The following is an 18,663-nucleotide window of genomic DNA, read 5'->3' on the forward strand; positions in this document are numbered from 1 at the left end:
CAAATAGCAGCTTTTATTAAAGCTGCATTTTATTTTAGAAAAGACTCTTCTTCTTTTCTGACTCTAACAAACCAAAATCTTCTTCTTTGGTCTTGGTGCGACTGGTGTTTATTTTGCAGTGTCCTAAAGGTAGAGCTGAGGTCTATCAGACGCTAACCACGGGACAGGCAGTGACGCGGGCTGAGGTGCTCATGAGTCCCTTTTGCCACAGGCGAATTACTAAAAGCAGCAGCAGCAACAACTGAGCGCGCTCAAAGAAACACACTGGCAACAGTTGAGACTCTGTGAAAGCCATTAAAAGGTGAAACAGCCATGTTTAAACCCACTTCTGGTGGGTCCACAGTTCATCATGATTTCAGCATTCTTGGATTTTTCCATTCTCTTTGACTTTATGTAAACTTGTGCATTTAAATATGACTTCCTCATATTACAATATTTCCACTTGAGGCTCCAGCAGTGAGTCAGTCCCCACAGACTGACATTTTAAAATGCCCAACTTTACTGCAGAAATAAACATGCTTACAGCTTAATACAAAAACCAGGTTTGGTCTCTGTAGCTGATACCCTCCTTTATAACAACTCATCATCCAGATGGAGGCTTTGATATTGATGCGTATTAATAAAACTATTTTAATGCTGCATAACAATAAAGGTCTCTTGAATCAAACAGAATTTTATTTGTTGTGTTGTTCCTTGATAGCTCGATGCATTATCTGCCTTGTGGAGGGCAGCCGGTTATTAATGGATCAGCTGAACCAGCAAATAGACTATTTGTTAAAATGCACTTAATAACAATTTACAATTGAATTAATTTCAGCATACAGAGCATCAAATCATCTCCTTTCAAACTGTTGGAGAGATTATATTATTATATCATTATGAAATCAGACGGAATTAGAAGAGATGCATATCTGCCAGAGGAGTAAACTTGTGCAATAGCTGTAACGAGAAATATAGACAGAGTAGTTCAAAGTTAATGTAATTTAATTTGTTAATTCTGGTTGATTCAGTCTTCACTCTCATGTCTTGATTTTTATGGGCTTTTTTTTTTTTTTTGGTTGTATTGTTTTTTTGCAATCCATCAATTTTCTTCCGCTTATGTAGTGCCTGGAGCCTATCCCAGCTACCATAGGATGATAGGTGTCCTGTCTGTCATACAGAAAACAGGGTGTTGTTTTTGAAAAACTTTAAATAATGACTGATTTAAATTGAGCACCATCTTCCCTGTGCAGCTTGCCTGTTCCCTGCAAACCTCAACAGAGAGGCTATTTGCATGCCGGGAATCAGAACTTCTCATTCTGCGCTGTGTTTGCATGCAGCACTGTCTGTCGTTGTTCTTCAGCCTGCAGCACAGATACAGCTTTGATAAACAAACTATCAAAAGGACTCAAATGTTAATGCTCATCAGCAGCTTAAAAATGAAGCCATAAATGTCAGCTGCGCTCATCTCTGACCTGCAGCTGCATCCAGAAAACAGACCTGTAAGCTACAGTTAGAGTTTAAGCTGAAAGGTAGACCAAGTAAAGACAAAAGTTCTTGATTTATGGCACTGTGAGAGACATGAGAATGTGGTGATTACAGAGCAGGAGGCGGGGAGGGAGGGACAGGTATGCTGTATATAATTACAAAGCTGGAAAATGATCCGGCTTTCCGTGTGTGAGGGACACGGCTCATTTTTGAAGAGTTTGATCGATGTCTGAGTTTTGCTTGTCTTTACAGGTTGCTGCATGTGTGTGTGTGTGTGTGTGTCCGTGTGTAGTGTTTCCACTGGTAATGAGATGGCGAGTTGAGAGAAATTCTTGATTTAATTTAAAGGCTTCTCCACATCAGAGTGGCCAGTTGTGGGTTGCCGGGTTTTTCCAGCCACTCGGATGACGATGAAGAGGCACTCGTGTTCCTCTGAACGAGGCTTGATGCTAGTGGGTTAGTTTGATCACAGCCTGATCCAAGAGTCCTTTCTGAACTTTTTCTTTTACATGATCAGGAAACAAACTGACTGGACTTCTAAAGTTTACTGCCCCTCGCTAGTTTTCTAACCTAAATATGCATCCCGTGTTTTGTTTTACTTTACTTACCACATTTCCACATGATTTATTTACTATAATAATTTTTTTCCGCATTTTTATCATGTACAAAACCACCCAGCCCGCCAGATGTATCAGACAGCACATGGATTGAGTATCCAGACCTTAGTGATCAATAAAATCTTCATACTCACGGGTTGCCCCTGAAATCATGTAAACATTGGGAGATTTGCTGTCTTTGCTTCATGAAGCAGCATCTCAGTGAATGGAAAGCTAAACCAACACGTGCATGTTGACAGAGTAAATATCGAGCGAGGCTGAAGCTGCTTTCAGTGACGGCAGGGTGCATATTTGAGCTGAGGTAAACACGCGTCACGGTCTGACCACTAACTGCCACAAATGCTTCAAGTCTGAACCTTCATTGTGAGCTCAGATTTTGAAAGAAGCCACTCGTCTTGCAGCTGTGTGAACTGAGCTGACATTCAGCTCCAGCTGGGTAGCTTTACTGCTCAGAGACCTTTGCCTGTGCTGAAAATCTTTAGAAACTCAGTTGTTTTTTTTGTTTGTTTTTTTTAAGTGGCCTACAGGGGTGGGCGATATAGATGATGATGATGATCTTCTGAAACTATGTGCCAGCAGCACTATAGCGACACAGTATTATAAAAGTATAAAATAACTGATTAACACTTTAACTGAACAATAACTAAATTAGTTGAACCTTGTAATCCTTTCAATGGTTGCACAATATTGTCATAGAATAAAGCTGGAACATATTTTCTACCTGGGATCTTGTATGCTGGATTGAGCTTTTTAACCAGATGTTTAAAGTCCTGCTTTTTCTCCCTGTGACCGAATCATTAATTTCCATCCACCATTTGCTTTGGAGTCATATGGAGTGTCACTAGCGAGTACTCCAGCGACGCGCGGAGGGTTGCTCATCATCATCTCCTCCTTTGTAGCCCGGCTGTACTCAGCTGTGCGTTTTTGTCTCAAGTGGTAAAACACATTTATTGTTTCCACCTCTAGCAGTTGTTATGCACACTAGGGAATGTAAATGGATGTCGCTGCTATGGTAACAATATTACGATATGACACTTTCCTATCACATAAAAATGTATGTGGTTATTATGACAGACCAAGTGTTATGGCACAGCCCTTGTTGCCTTTAACATTATTGAATTTCAGATCAATTCCATTTCAATTTAGTGCAGTTCAGCTTCATTTGTCATTCAATCTCACAACAGTCACTTCAACGTGCTTTATACTATAAGGTAAAAGAGAGAAAACCCCAACAACCTGACAACCAGGTATGACCACACCCTTGGCGACTCTGGGAAAGAAAAACATTCTTTTTACAGGAAGAAAAACCTGTGGTACAATCTCAGGAAGGGAAAATAGTCTGGTGCTACATAGGGTTAGGCATAGAGACAAAAAACATATTTTTGTATCCAGCTGTAAGCATGTTTATTTGTAATGTAAAGTCTGTGAGAACTGCTGGAGCACCTGGTGGACGTTAGAGGAACTGCAGCTTGTAGTGCTTGTGATGACATCATTCTGTTTAGGGTTGCTGTTTTGTTATGTGGAGTATTACTTTGGTTAGGGTTTGAAAGTTATTGGTTATTTATCGCATGGTTTATGTTGCTTATTGTAATTTTTCTGCTGGTCTTTAGTTTTTTCTTTTCTTTTCTTACCTGTTAGTGAGGTGGTTGTTTCTTTCTTTGTGATATTAATAAAGTTTAGCCTGTGCAAATCCCTGTTATCCCGCACTGCTGTGCAATAGTGTGACCTGGACTGTGCGTGAAAAGTAGGCCACAGTTTTGTGCCCTTGATGCATGGACACATTTTTTTAAAACTGCTGCTTTTACATTGTAAATTAGGAAAAATCAGCTCTTTTCTTTTACTGTCAGACTAAATAAATTAAATCCACAAACTCAAAACATATTAAAACTCAACATGAGGGGACGTGCAACGCTGATGCCCTGCGCCAGTTTCAGCTATCTTATTTTACAGTGTCAGCATGTAAAAATTATGCTGTCCCCATGCAGCTGTGCTGCTGTTGCCTTTGGTGGTTTCTTAGAAAACAGTAAACCAAGTGGCCCAGCCTTGTGCTTTAAGGGGGTCGGATTACTTTACGTTACTTTACGTTTCTAGTTTTCTCACTGTGTGACCTTATTTTTCACCCCAACAGAGTTTCTTTTAACTGTGTTTTAAGGTTAGCAAAGGGACACTCAGATGAGAATTTTTCTTACAGTGTGGACATTTGCTGACACACTGTCAGGATTGAAATGCAGCAGATAAGAGGAGGGGAAGAAACTAGAGCCGAGCATGTCGGATTGGAGGATTTGGGAATTTGGAAGGGATGATGTCTGAGAGATTTGGGTCCAGAGCCTTCAGGGTGGGGGTGAAATAGAGATATACATGCGTGTGTGTGTGTGTGTGTGTGTGTGTGTGTGTGTGTGTGTGTGTGTGTGTGTGTGTGTGTGTATGTTTTGGGGGCTCTGGATGTGGGTGGCAGCAGAAAGAGAGTTAGCCATCTGTCTGCAAAGAGGCGGAGCCTGTCTGTCCTGGACTGGACCACGTTCTTCTTTGGCGTTCCTTGTGTAATTCAATTTTCCAGAAAAGACTCTTTACCTCCAGCTATGACTCCAAGAAAGAGCTCAAGTGAACCTGTTTTGCGTTCCTGTGCAGGGTTTCTCTCTTCGTGTGGGGCCTGTCGTCAGTCTAATTACCGTCATTCTCTCCAGCTGCAGAACAAAGAGGCTGATCTGAGGATTAGAGCTGCAGATAACCAGGACTTCTGCCTGCAGCAGGGGAGAGGCATCCATTGGAGACACTGAGGAAAATATAAAGGGAAGAGCACTTTGTAGTTCGGTGGTTTTAAGGGTAGGATTCCTGCAGGTCTTTAAAACAGCCCTAAATTAAAGACAATTAAATTAAGGTGTTAAAATTCTCTTATGTTCCCAGTAAATTTGCTGGTAGAAAAATCACAACAGCAGTTGGCTCTAAGCACTTTATTATGTAAGGTAAAGACCCTGCAATAATACAAGAAAACAGACAAAACCCCAACAATCAAATTACCCCTTATGAGCAACCGGTTTGACGACAATGGCAAGGAGAAACTCCCTTTATAAAGGAAGAAACCTCCAGCCAAACCAGGCTCATGGAGGTGTGGAAATCTGCCGTCCAGTTGGGGGTGAATGAGGTTGTTCAGTTAGTGGAGGTCCCCGCCCCCTCTGCAACACCTCTCACTCATGGTTGGGATTATGTTATAAAATGTAACTTACATTTGAATTAAAATAGAGGAAATACAAAAAATTTAATAGAGGCCATTCCGGTAGAAGAGGGAAAGACCATCTCGGAACTGAGGAGTATATACTTCACCATCTTACAGTGACGGGATTGCAGCCATTTCCCAGCTTTCTGTAAATGGTGCGCATAGCCACTGATGAAGGTTCATTACAATTTGCATATTAATGATCAAGAAACTAATTGTTAGTCAGTGGTGCTGGTTATGCAAATGTACTGTTTATACTGTTGAGGAAACCTGCAGTCAGCTGAAACTGTAAAAGTAAACTGGATGAGTGAAGAAACATTTGTCCCAGTGAAACAGTAACATCCAGAGGAACAGAATCAATTCTCCAGGGTTAATGTGTGGATCACAAGCCTTTTCTTCATATTTATAAAATTAAACAGCACTTTTTATGCAGTTTCATTAAAATAATTCATCTGTACTGACATGCTGAGACAAAAAAAGGTTCTCTGTACAGATTAAACTTCATCCTGAGATGAATAATATTGAAGTTTCCCCAGTAGGATCTTTGCTCCCAGCAGATTGCAGCAGCCATTGTTGCTTTGCTGTTTTACTCGTTGTTTTATTATTGTTGCACACAGTAATTGGGTTTCCAAAAAGTGCACCAAACCCTGGACATTCGCCAGGTGATGCGTGTGTGTTGTTGTTGTTACGGTGTCAGCTGGACTGCTCTCACTAAGCCTTCCTTGAGCAGTTCTCTCACCCCATGACAAGGAAAGTTGCAAGAGGCAGGGCCTGTGTTACAGGTCAGTGTTGTGAGTGTGTACCCTGAGTCATGGTGCACACAGTTTGTTGTTTTAACCCCACCCCTTTTCACACTCAGGCCTGTGTCGAGTGTTTCTTTGTTGATAAATTCCTCATTCTGATTTCATTTTTTCTATTAAATGTAAAAGAAATATTTACATGTAATTGTATATGTTTAAGATTTCTGTGATGATTTTTGTTTTTGTTTTATTTTTTACATTAAATTGTATTTAATGTGTGCATTTCATTTTGTCTCCACCAGGTGGCGCTGCTCGGCCTGGACCTCTTATCTGCCTTAGTGACAAGGTTACAGGAGCGATTTAGAGCCCAGGTGGGAACAGGTAAGACTCAAATTTCAATCTTTGATGCGAATTTAATGTTTTATTTAATGTTGGATTTTTAAAGTGGTAATCTGATCGAGTTGAAGTGAAGTCAGAGCTTTTCTCTATATTATTTCAAATGCTTGAATTAAAAAAAAAAAAAAACCCTGACCAGTGAAACTCAGTCTATTCATTTGTCATTATCTTTATAAATTAAAGTTAGTTTGCATTATCTAATTAAAAATTGTTAAGTTTACTTTCAGTTTTTAGTTTTTATGTATTTTAATGTTAATATTGCATACTGATTGATATTGAGGGAAGTTGACTCTCAGTGTCTCTCATTATTTGCCCCAGTTCCCTCAGGATGAATCTTCATCCACATTTAAACACATCGACAAATATCAAACAAAACATATTTTGTATTTTTGTATTTTGTATTTTATTTTTTTCAGGCTCTTTGAAACATGTCGAGTAACACAAAAGTACAAAGTTGCAAAAGCGAGTGAGAATTAAAGAATTTGAAGAAAAGCTATCTGGAGCATGTACAAACTGATATTAATCTTTAATAGGGCTGTCAAAATTGAGAGCAAACAAAACTGCTGTATAATGCCCTCTGCTATCTTAGTTTAATTGGTCACATGACTGCATCACATGACTAAAATGTGTCATCGTTTTTGAAAAGGCTCCGGGTTCACTGTCCGCACTGGGACGCGAAAACTGCATTTTCAAATGTATTTGCTTTGGAGGGCGTTTTCAAAACGCTGCGTTTTCCTTGACCAAAAACGCCGTCTCAGTGTGGACAGAAGGCCAAAGCCTCCGCTTTCCAGAAAAAGAAAAAGATGCGTTTTCAAACGAAAACGTATTAGTGTGGACATGACCTAAGTTTCTCAGTGCATCCTCCCCTGAATTTAAATGTGTGAAAAATCAAAAGCTTTTGTTTCAGAGTTTCAAACTACTGTTCTCACCTCTTCTCACCAAGTTTCTGTTGAGTGCTGTTGATCACTTCATCTGCTCTTACTTTGCATGAGAATAACTTGACAAAACGTCCTGTACAACTGAGCCATTTCACCATCGTTAAGTACCAATAAATAACTCATATTTTATTTTCTCACTCAGTTCTGCCCAGCCTTATTGATCGATTGGGAGATGCCAAAGATCAGGTGCGAGAAACAGACCAAACGTTGCTGCTAAAGATCATGGAACAAACCGCCAATCCGCAGGTAACACGCTCACTTTTTCTAAGACAGTTCAGGCGGTCATGCATTAGCTCAAATTCAGATGGATGTCGGCTTTAGTTCTCACTTGTTTACTCTGTGGTGAGCTTGGGGGTCTCACTGGGTGTGAAAGTCTGCTGCCACACCCGTCTGCACCCGCAGACTTCCTGCAGTGGAAGCTGGGGGCTGGCAGGTGGCCGGCAGGATGCCAGTGGTTGACCTTGTTAGACAGGTGTTACACCCAGAGTCTCCAGCACAGACAGCATAAAAGAAAGAAGTTACCATGGTGACATCCACCACTGGTTGTCCAAGTCCTGCTCTGAAGCTTCAAATTGATCATCTGGGTGAACTGCATCAATAGAGCCAGCTATAAACCTGAGGACGCAGCACACTCATTGACTAACGACTTATCAATCACATGTCGTTAGCCAATGAACATAACATTGATAATCCTCCCTTTTAACATTTAAACCAGGCACAATTAAGATATACATAAATGGGAAAGTGTTTACTGAGGTCAGGGCAATCTACCCGTAGACTCCTCTATAAACAGATGATTTTTTTGCAGCCACAGCTGTTGGCCCCTTGTAGTCAAAAGCTTGAAAAAGTCCTGTTTCATTGTGTACATGATGTTGTGTATTTTTGCAGTACGTGTGGGACCGAATGCTGGGAGGCTTCAAGCATAAAAACAACCGGACCAGAGAAGGAGTGTGCCTTTGTCTCATCGCCACGCTGAACACGTGAGTTTCCCTCCTTCGCTCGTTCTGCTCGAGCAGGCCGATTGGGCCGTCACGTGACCTCATTTTTAAAAATCTGTGTCCTCCCGTCTCCTCGTTTTTTTCCCGCTGCTCATTACTCTGATCTGTTTGTCTTACAGATATGGAGCCCAAGGCCTGACTCTCAATAAAATTGTTCCTCATATATGTAACCTCCTGGGGGACCCCACTAGTCAGGTAAAGCCTACCATGACATCTCTCTTCTTTTCGTTTTTTCTTTTTAGAAGATTTTGTGTAATTTATGACCAAAACATTGAAGAGACACCAGGTGAAGTTTAAATTAAGCCAGCCGGCACCACCTTGTACCACCAGGTGGTGCAGTGAGTTAACTAGGGATGTCATATAGAGTACCTGATTAAATGCTGCCATCTGGAGGTGAAAGTTGTAATTTTTTTCACCCCATTGGTTTGTCTGATGAGTTGACTACATCATTTTATTCATGGTGACTCTGCTGTGGAACATCTGAATAGAAACGTCTGTTTGTTTGACTCCTCTCTGATGTTGTTGTGTGATGCTGGTCACCAGGTCCGTGATGGAGCCATGAGCTCCCTGGTGGAGATCTACAGACATGTGGGTGAGAGGGTGAGGCTGGATCTCAGCAAGAAGGGCCTGCCACAGTCACGGTAAGAGAACAGGCCGCTGCCGTTTAACAATTTTTCTCTTTGATAGCCTTCATTGATTAACGGTAGAGCGATGGTTAATGAACAGAGAGCCCTTTATTAGTTCCCTGTTCCAACCACAGCTTGATTTTCACGCGCTGTTTGGTTCAAGTGGGTAAAATGTAAAAGTCATTAAACATTTTATAGCAACCCTACTTTCAAGAGTCTCTTTTTAATTAGAATTATATAAAATTTTATTTAGCCTTTTTCACATATTGAGTTTCTACAGATTTGGCTGATGTACTGCAGGAATTTCCCATTTTTAATGCTAAATAAATTAGATGATTTTTCTTTATATTACCACGGTTTTAAATTGCTATCGAATTATCCATATATAAGGATTATACCTTCCTAAAACATGATTCTGCAGCTCATCGGAGCACCTGTGAACCTGTGATTTAGCATCAGAAATCAGCACAGAGTGTAAAATAAATGGTTGTTTAAACATAAAATATATATTCTGTTATGATTCATTATTTATGAAGTTGGCTGCAGATTTAAAGTTGAGCTGAACTGCAGTAGAGCTGGTGTGCGTGCACTTTTTGGTCTAAATCCACACTGCAGAGGTTACTTTCTGGCTCATGACTGAACACCCCAGATGATTTATTTTTTCCTAAATCGGATTTATGGTCATCGCTCTTGTAATCAGCCATGAACAAGCTCTTTGAAACGGCGCCAGAATTTTGTAGCTCGGGCTCAAAACGTGATTTCACGTTTAATATCAGATACCAGCGAACATTCAGATGCGGCATCTTCTTTGTTCCCTTTGTGTCCTCTTCGTTCCTCCTTCACACTGGGCCATATGTCTCTGCACCCCTCCATCACCCCTCTCGCTCGCTCTCTCTCTGGCCCCGTTGCCTGTTAGTCATCTGTGTGGTGGTTTCGGTCTATTTTGGTCCCTGCAGCAGAAAGCCGAGGGAGGGCTTCTCACCTCGGAGGTGATGGATAGTGCAGTAAACAGGTCTTTAGTTACTTTCTGCTGCCCATCTGCTTTGTTTTATGTGCCATCTGCATAATTATCTTCACATTCTTGTCTTTCTCTCTGTCCCTCTGTTACAGCTTGAATGTAATCTTCAGCAAATTCGATGAAGTCCAAAGATCCGGGAACATGATCTCATCTTCTGGTTCAGGTGAGTGCTCCTCCCTTTGCTTCAGGCTTCTTTCTGCTGGTATGCAGAGCACATTAGAGGCTGGCTGATGTGGAAATTCAAATCACATCTCTGTAGTTTTAGGCTGGATAAATTATATGTACCTCAGTGTCTTCTATCAAAAAGCAACAGGTGGGACGTCTCAAACACATTTATTAAAGATTGTAGTTTTTCCCCGTTGTCTGACTGGCTGACTCCCGCTTGGTCGGTCAGGCTGACCAAACAGCTGGTCTCTGAGGGCCTGTTGTCCTGAAAGTGAATCTGCAAAGGTTCCGATTTCCTGCACCTTTGTTTTTGAGTCAGCTGCAAAATCAGCTGAAACTTGCAGAGCTGGTTTCAGTGAACCTGGTGGCTGCAGAGGTTTTAGCTGAATATTACTGCGCTATATAAATACAGGCCATTTTACTGCTCCTGTTTTTTTGACCAGAGACTGTGACTTCCTCTGAGGTGTTAGGCTTCATCTGTGTTGTAGTTTATACATTTGTTGTTGTAGTTGTTGTTTTTGGTGGGCGTTTTGTATCAGACTGCTTCTCACAAGGACATATGAACTCATGGTTCAGTGAGTGTGTCCTTAGAGCTGCCCTCTTTGTAATCTGTTCAGGGGATGTCTGAGATTTTTAGCTACAAATACATGGGTTAAGGTTTCTCAGTTGCAGCCCTGGAGCATAAACAATTCTCTTTCTGGTGGTTTAAGTCGTTTTTGTTTCGAGGGGATGGGACAGCTTGGTGTGTCTGTCATATGGTGCAGGGTGAAATTTAGGAGTTATTTGACAGCAGAGCTTGAAGACAACATCTTCCTTGTGGCAGATTTTTCTCTCCTGTGTCATCACTCTCTTTTTCTGGCGTGTCAGCTTCTGAGTCTACCCTCCATGTTGAATGTGTACATGAATGTGGAGAAAGGAGGAGGGTGGGGGAGGGTTTCAGGCCCAATGGACAGCCTGGGGCGAGAGTCAGAGATTTCAGTTGTCCCTCTGTGGAACTAAAAAAAGACTAGCAGACTCTGTTAATATATCAGAAACACAAAAAAATAAAACTGCAGTTGGGTGGATGTTAGAAATTCTTCGCATTTGGAGCTGCTGACTCTGTCTAATTGCAGCTAACGCCGCATTTACAGCAAGAACAGCTGATCCGAGGAGAACACGGTGAGACGGGGATCAGTGTTTCAAAACAGTCTCCACCTCCCGTCTCAGCTGCCGCTCTGAGTTTCTTTGAGTGTCATGTGAAGTTTAACTTTCAGTAAGACTTGATCAATCATGATGAGGCACGATTTTCTGTCAGATTTAAGCTGTATTCACCAGCCTGCTGAGTCACAGTCGCAATGTTAAGATGATGACACAGCATTTCAGTCGGCACTGAAGTTCTTTCATCTCTTTCCTGCTATTTTTATCGGTTATTTTTGCACCATATTTTCATCTTCTTTGTTCTGTTTATTCGACTCCTTAAATTGATCTGTATAAAATCCATCAAAGTGGAGAAAAAAATCCCACCTGACACCCCCCCCCCCCCCACCCCCCCTTAGTTAATCCTTGTTTTTTACTTATAGCCAGTCCAGAAAAAATGTTCTCATCAGTCAGTTTCTTTGTAATCTCCTTTAATTTCAGACACTGAGGATAAATAATATTGCTCAGCTCCGTAGGACATATGAAGCAACTCCTGAGCGTGAGTCCTAATAATAAATAAAGGTGGACACTTTAGCCAGTGTTCATGTTGCTGTGTGAAAGTTAACTTGGAGGACTGAGAGGAGCATGTACACATGACTCATTTCAGCGCTTATTAGATATTGAGCCTTTATATCCATCACGATCAGCTGCTTGGCTCGACTCGTCTCTTTCACAGCTCAACTGAAATTGACTCTGTGACTTGTTTTAATTGAAATCTGTCAGTCTTAGAGAGAGGGGAATGTCTGGTGTTAATGTGGATGGGCAGTGAGTGCCATGACAGCAAAATAAGAATAGAATAGAATAGAATAGAATAGAATAGAATAATCCTTTAATTGTCCCACAAGGGGAAATTTGGTTGTAACAGCAGCTAGAAGACACATATACAACAAACAGGACACAGAACAGAAACATACACAGTTTTTCTTACATATTTACATCAAGGACAATGGTTACTATAATAAGCTCTAAGCATTGAGGAAATGGGTTGTTATACTGCACTGAGTTATTATAGGCCTTTTTATTTTTATTTTGTTTTACATTTTTTTTCTTGTACTTCAGTTGTAATTGTGTTAAACTGTAGTTTGAAGCGCAACTTTGATGTTTCATTGAGTTTATATTGTTTGAAAATGCTCAGTTAATGTTATTATGCAATGAGCACATTTGTCAGGGGCTAAATTTAACAGTCATTTAGAGTTTCAACGAACACATACATGGATGCCTGAGGATGGTAGTGTGACCAAACTGAGAGAGAGTATAGATGTTTCATCTATATATTTTAAAAAAATATACAGTGGAACCCCGACTTAGGAAATTAATTAGTTCCCGAGGGTCTTTCTTAAGTCGAAATTTTTTGTAAGTCGAAGCACCCATTGCGCCTTTTGAGTCGTTCAAGTGGAACAACGAAGCGCAAATACGAAAGCCAAGGGGGTTGTCACATGATTCGGAAGGCATTGTGGGCGTTCTGGGCATTCTGGGCTCAGCCAATCAGAGCCAGTGGATTTCGTTACACGGGCATCGTAACACGGGCAGAGATATTGCCGTTAAGTGCCTTCGTAACTTGAATTTTTCGTTAAATGGGGTCTTCGTAAGTCAGGTTTTTTTTTTTTTTAAAGTATAGTTTTAAATTTTATTTTGATTAACCTAACAGTTTCATTAAACTTTAAGTTTTGACTTTAGTTGTAGTTCACTTTCATAATAACTCAGGCACTGCAAAGGTTTTTTGTGCTTTTGTACCAAAACTAAGCAAAAAGCTAAGAGCGAACACTGAACTGAAGATGTGCACACATGAAACTGAAATGAGAAAGAATTACAGTAAATGTCTTTAGTTTTATTCATTTTTTTGTAAGGTTGGTCAAATTTGTTTACACAACTGGCCCGATGAAGCATTGCTGCATCTGATTATTGAGTCTGGTATTTCTACATGACTGTGAGTAAAAAAACCCGCATAAAGCTTTCTGTTGAATTTTGGTTCTATTCTATTCTGCTCTGTCCCCAAATCTTCCCCCTGAAAACCCTTCACATTACAGTAATTATGATTCAGTCTAAAACTGAAAGTAATTACACTGATTAAATAACACAGTAAAAATGAAAGTGAACTAAGAGAAAAAATATTCCTAAATTAATAAAAGTGGAAAACTAATAAATCCAGTTGGGGTTTTTTTTTCTTTTTTGCAAAGGGCAGAAGTTTAAACTGTTCCAAAGTTAACTGAAGGACAAGAGATTGAAAAAAGCAGCTTTGAATTCATGTCTAAAGGATGCGTAGTGTTGGAGGGATGTCAGCTAAAGCTCAACTATGTATTATCACTTTTTACCACAAGAGGAAGCAGTGAGTCAGTGCACCTTTTATTTAACCGTTGTGGTCGGCATCCGGGGGAAAAGACAAAGCCTCGGAAGGAATAGGGAGTAGGACTTAAAAGAAATGTCAGAAATTAAATTAAGGGCAGCACACATCCCAAAACATCTCAATACTCCCACTGGTAAAATGCTGCCCCCTGGTGGTAATAGATATAGTTGCAGAGGGTAATTACGAAACGTAGCTTTACCTCTCACAAAATTGAGCTATTTCAGCAACTAAAGTGCTATATGTTACACAAGTATTGTGTTTTTACAGCTCTCTTGGTGTATCCCATCCATTTAGTGTTTCATTTATCTGTTACAGATCAGCTAAAATGACTAATTTTATGATTAAAAATATCTCAAAAGTGCAAAAATATACAATTGCTCACTCTCTAGATGGTTGACTACAGACAGATGGAAAGAGACAGGCTGTTTTTTCAGGGAAGGAGACAAGGGAGGAGGGAGCAGAGTGAGAGACTGTGGAGGGATAAATCGACAAGAGCGAGGGAGGGAGCAAAACAAAGCAGCCATTTCTGTGGCAGTACTGTGAGGTAAACAGAGAGAGAGGTGGCAGAGACTTCGGTTAGAGCTGACCGATCGGTGGAGCGATCAGCTGTGGATCTGCATTCCTGTTCTGCTCAGCAGCTTTGCACCATGACAGCTGGAGAAGGTAAGACTGGAAATGCGAGGAGCTCTCAGACCACACGCTTTGAAACACCCAAAATATTATCATCGTCTCTTTTGCTCTGTGTTTGAGTTTTTATCTTTTTATGTAATCTTTTTTTTTCTGCTGCAAACTGAGCTCTGAGCCACTTCTGTACTTTTTTGATAGCTCTGGCAATCGAGGAGGGAGTCTCCGGTTGTTTCTGCAGCAGCGTGGCGTTATAATTATAAGTGTGACTGCTGTGACGAAGCTTCAGCAGCTTTCAGCGGTCACACTGTGATTTCTCCATGCAGTGCACATGGTAGTGTCACATTTTTTGCCTCTTGTTTGGAGAATGCCTGCTGGTGCCTGAAGCCACGAGGGACAATTTGATTTTCCTTATCCTGGAAATGGTTACACATTTCTCTATATCATTTAGATAATTTGTTACATAATCCCTTCAATTATATATTTTTGTGCGTATAATTTTTGATAAGCACACCTTCGGTTTATGGTAGGAGTATACAAGGACAAAAAAATCTTGCTTCTGCTGACGTTTCGTTATAAAAGCAGCCAGCCCCGACATGAATTTTGTTTTGCAGTTTTACATCAGCGGTTCAGTCACTGGCAGAGCAGCAGTCAGCAGCAGCTCTTTTAAGAACCAAAGTGGAACTAAAGTTATTGCAGCACTTGAATTGTATGAAGAAAGCAGGTCATCCTCACAGTGGGAGTGGTGCGTTTTTAAATAGGCGGATGCTCCAAGAAACCTGATGAAGTGGGCGAAACAGGCTTTAGGAAACATGAAGTCAGAGATTTATTTTGCTGCAGTATTTTCCACTACTGATACAGCACATGTAGAAATAAACAAGAGTCCTTTCCACTCGCTTAGTTTCTATAAATATGTTGCGCGTGTGATATGTTGGTGAATTTCTGATTAAGCAGGAACCAAATAAACATTCTGCAGGTCAACGTAAAATCAGAAACAGACCGTCAGCGCTCCTCTGACAGGAGAGATGACATCGTGTGGGGCGGTGTGAGGGCGATCCTGGTCGTGTTCCAGACCTGCTGCGATCGCTTCATGCTTCATTTCTGCTGTTGTGCTCGGCTTTCACACGGCCACAGGGGTGAGGCGAAGGTAATCTCGAGCTGCTCAGGGGTGATTTTACCTGGAAGCAGAGTAGTATGGGCCACAAAAATTAGCCAAATAAATCCAGTGCAGTTTGTTTCAAAGCTTCATTAATGCTAGCAAGCCAAATGTTGACTTTAAGACCAGCTGCAAAAAAAGGAGCGGTTCTGTGACTAATATTTAGGTTTTCATAACAGTGTGTGGGAGTAGTCTGTTTATTGTTTTGGTTCCATTTTCTTTACATTTCCTTTCTTATGTATGATATACATTTCATGCATATAAAATGTTTTATTTTCTATAAACTACAGAGAGGAGAAAGAACTACTGAAACACAAAGGCTCACTTATGCACAGATATTAAACCTCCAAGCATCTGTGTGTTTGCTCTCAACACAAAATAAGCTGTAAGTTTGCTAATAAAAGCTGCATTTAAAACTTTAAATTGTCCCGTATCATAAATACAGCTCCATCTTTGTAACAAGCCAAATCTATTTAAAATCACTCGTAAAATCAGTGAGTTCTGACGATTTCTAATCATGTATAAACTGTTTGGAGGTCTGGTTTACCGTGGCGCATCGTTCAGATGGATAGCTTGTGTGGATATCTCGGATGTGAGCTAGAAGTTTGTATTATTTCTCCAGATCTGCGCACACTGAGGCTTCAGATCCAGGCTGTATTTATAACCACAGAGGAGAGCTGTGGGTGGGTGGGTGGGACGCCATGTCAGCTGCTCACTTCTCAGTTTCTTGAACACAATCACAGTGTTTTTGTGACTGGCTGAATTCCCAAGGCATTTTGTGTGTGTGTGTGTGTGTGTGTGTGTGTGAGTGAGCTCTCACAAGCCCCTTTCTGTGCTCTGCTGCTCTTACATAAACCCTGCAGACTCTGCAGGTTTTTGTTTCCCTCAGTGTTCAGCTGTGATGAGCAGATCTGCATCCTCAGCCTCATCATGACAGCCAGTTTAAGCATCTATTTCTTGACTGGAAAATAAACAAAATATGTTAATTCAGGTTGTAAGAGTCACAGAGTTTCTTCACTCATGTGACATCATGTCGGGGACTGTCTGTAAAATGAGAAATGACATGATTCTCTGAGCTGTGAAACCTGATTTCAAGTATAACTCCAGTGTGTGAACGAGGAGAAAGGAGAGCGCTTCACAGACGCGGACTAAAGCTTTCTTGGCTGCTGCCTCAAAGCACACTGTGCGCTGTCTATCTTGCATGCTGCACAATATCGTTTATTATTTAGTAAATATTGATATCTATGACTAGCTAGTTTATTGTGATGGTGCTTTGTTTTCTCTATTATTATGTTGCTCTTTGTTGTTTGCTGTCTCCTCTGTTTGTTTTTTTTGTTTGTTTTTTTTTTTTCTCCATACAGGTGACCCAGGAGTTCTTTTTTTTTTTTTCTCTCTCTTCCCCCCCCCTTCTCACCGTCTCTTCTCCCCTTTGGTTTTCTTTCTTTCTCTCCCCCTCTTTCTCTCATTCATTCCCCCTGTCCTATTTATTAAAAAAAAAAAAAAAAAAAAAAAAAAAAAAAATGACAAAGGATGAACTGAAGCTCTGCCATCACGTAATGTTGCATACTGCTGTTTCTGATGTCATTTAAAAAAAAAAAAAAAAAAAAGAAAAGAAAGGAGAGCGCTTCATTCTAAGGAAGCTCTTTGATCGTGACACACACAGTGAAAGTGGTGCTTTGCAGAGAGCTTAACAAGCTCATTAATGTGTGTGTGTGGGTGTGTGCATGCTGTGTATTTGCTGCCATTGGCTGCTTTACTGTGTGGAGGAGGATTTGGCTTTAAAGCACCAAAGAAGTACCTTTTCTTTAAATGTCTTTGATTCGAAGAGGCCATACTGATAAAAATAGAAGGTTCAAACATACATTTTCCATGTCGACAGCTGGGAGCAAATGAGTTCACTCTTCATTGCCAACTGAGTTTATTAGCAAAATGTACAAATTTCCAGCTGTTTGCAAAAACTAGATCACAGCAGGACAGTTAAATGTTACAAGAGACGTCAACATCATCTGTTTTTAATGTTTTCGGTTGCAAAATCATTCAGCACCCCCCCTGCCAGAGGGAATTCACTGTCAGTTCACACATTTATAAATGACTGTGCAGACTTTTATAACTCCTCTGTAAATAAACTTTCACCAGAGTTTCAGCGTCTGTTGATTAAGGCCTACATTTATTATACATCTGATTATATATCAGCAAAATGACAAAGCAACTCATCACAAAGTTAAGAGATAGCTATCAAACAAGAGCCACACATACCAGTGTGTTTGCTATAGTTAGACCACTGCTGACGCAAAAGAACCAGACAACTATTCTCAGAACTATCTGAATGAAAGATGCCTTCTATTTTAGCTGAATGAGGTATTTAAACCCCTCTTGTGTAATTTTAATATTACGCACAAATAAATAATTTTGTAATAATTGTTCATCAGTACACAGCTGATGCGAGCGAGACTGTGTAAGGGGGTGGGGGGGGGGGGTGTTGGAGGACTTTATATAAAACAAAGGGAGATGCACAGAAATGAAGAGATGAGTATAAACCTCTTGAATGATGCTTTTGTCTTACTGTTGCTCTCTGCCAAGTGAATCGTGCAGACAGCCCTTCTAGTCCTGTGATTCTGGGGTTTAAACAGTGTCTTTGATGGGCACAATAAGAGGCCGGTACAGCAGTGGCCCCTCTGCTCGGGAAACAGACTCTGCTGCACTCACAATCTGTGCAAATAGTTTGTGAACAGGCTCATTTGGGGGAGCACAGACCTGAATGTGAAGCAAATCCCAAACAGTAACAAGCAAACACTGTCACTGGAAACACTGAGAGAATGTTAATTAATGCTAAATAGAAATCTATGGGAGACTTCAATATTAGCAAATTCAAAGTATAACTTCCATTTCAACCCTTGTTTTTGGAATAAAGTCAACAAACCTTTTAAGGAGTTTCTTGCAATGCCAGTAATTGCTGTCCTCTGAGAAGGATTTTAATCTCAGAGAATGTATTTGTTAGAAAAATCCAATGTAATCTGTTTGCAGGATTCAGCTGTAGATGCAGTTTGCTCTCATTTGGTGATTCTTTTTCTGTTACTCTTAAAAATAGATATCCATTTTCTATTATCTATTTTCTTCTGCTTGTCCAAATTTGGGTTACCAAGTCAGCAGGATAAGCTGGTATTCCAGGCGAATAGTGCATTTA

At 40.6% G+C, this 18,663-nt stretch overlaps 1 protein-coding gene and 1 non-coding gene across 2 annotated transcripts in view; one reads left to right on the forward strand and one right to left on the reverse strand.

The window, feature by feature from the left end:
* Positions 1-18,663, forward strand: part of clasp1a (cytoplasmic linker associated protein 1a) — a 98,139-nt gene that overhangs the window by 23,616 nt on the left and 55,860 nt on the right. The window contains exons 3-8 of the mRNA XM_086266743.1: positions 6,341-6,419; positions 7,515-7,618; positions 8,261-8,352; positions 8,490-8,565; positions 8,914-9,011; positions 10,107-10,177. Of these exons, the coding sequence (XP_086122869.1) occupies positions 6,341-6,419; positions 7,515-7,618; positions 8,261-8,352; positions 8,490-8,565; positions 8,914-9,011; positions 10,107-10,177 (520 nt within the window). The remainder of the gene's footprint in view (positions 1-6,340; positions 6,420-7,514; positions 7,619-8,260; positions 8,353-8,489; positions 8,566-8,913; positions 9,012-10,106; positions 10,178-18,663) is intronic.
* On the reverse strand, positions 5,923-6,054 carry LOC147311873 (U4atac minor spliceosomal RNA). Its single transcript, XR_015125556.1, has one exon. It is a non-coding gene; the product is annotated as a U4atac minor spliceosomal RNA (small nuclear RNA).

Source organism: Aulonocara sp. 'chitande type north' Nkhata Bay, linkage group LG16 (genome assembly GCF_057382095.1).
Source record: "Aulonocara sp. 'chitande type north' Nkhata Bay isolate Kocher_YH1m ecotype deep benthic linkage group LG16, A_spYH_male_GT1.1, whole genome shotgun sequence".
Lineage (NCBI taxonomy): Eukaryota > Metazoa > Chordata > Actinopteri > Cichliformes > Cichlidae > Aulonocara > Aulonocara sp. 'chitande type north' Nkhata Bay.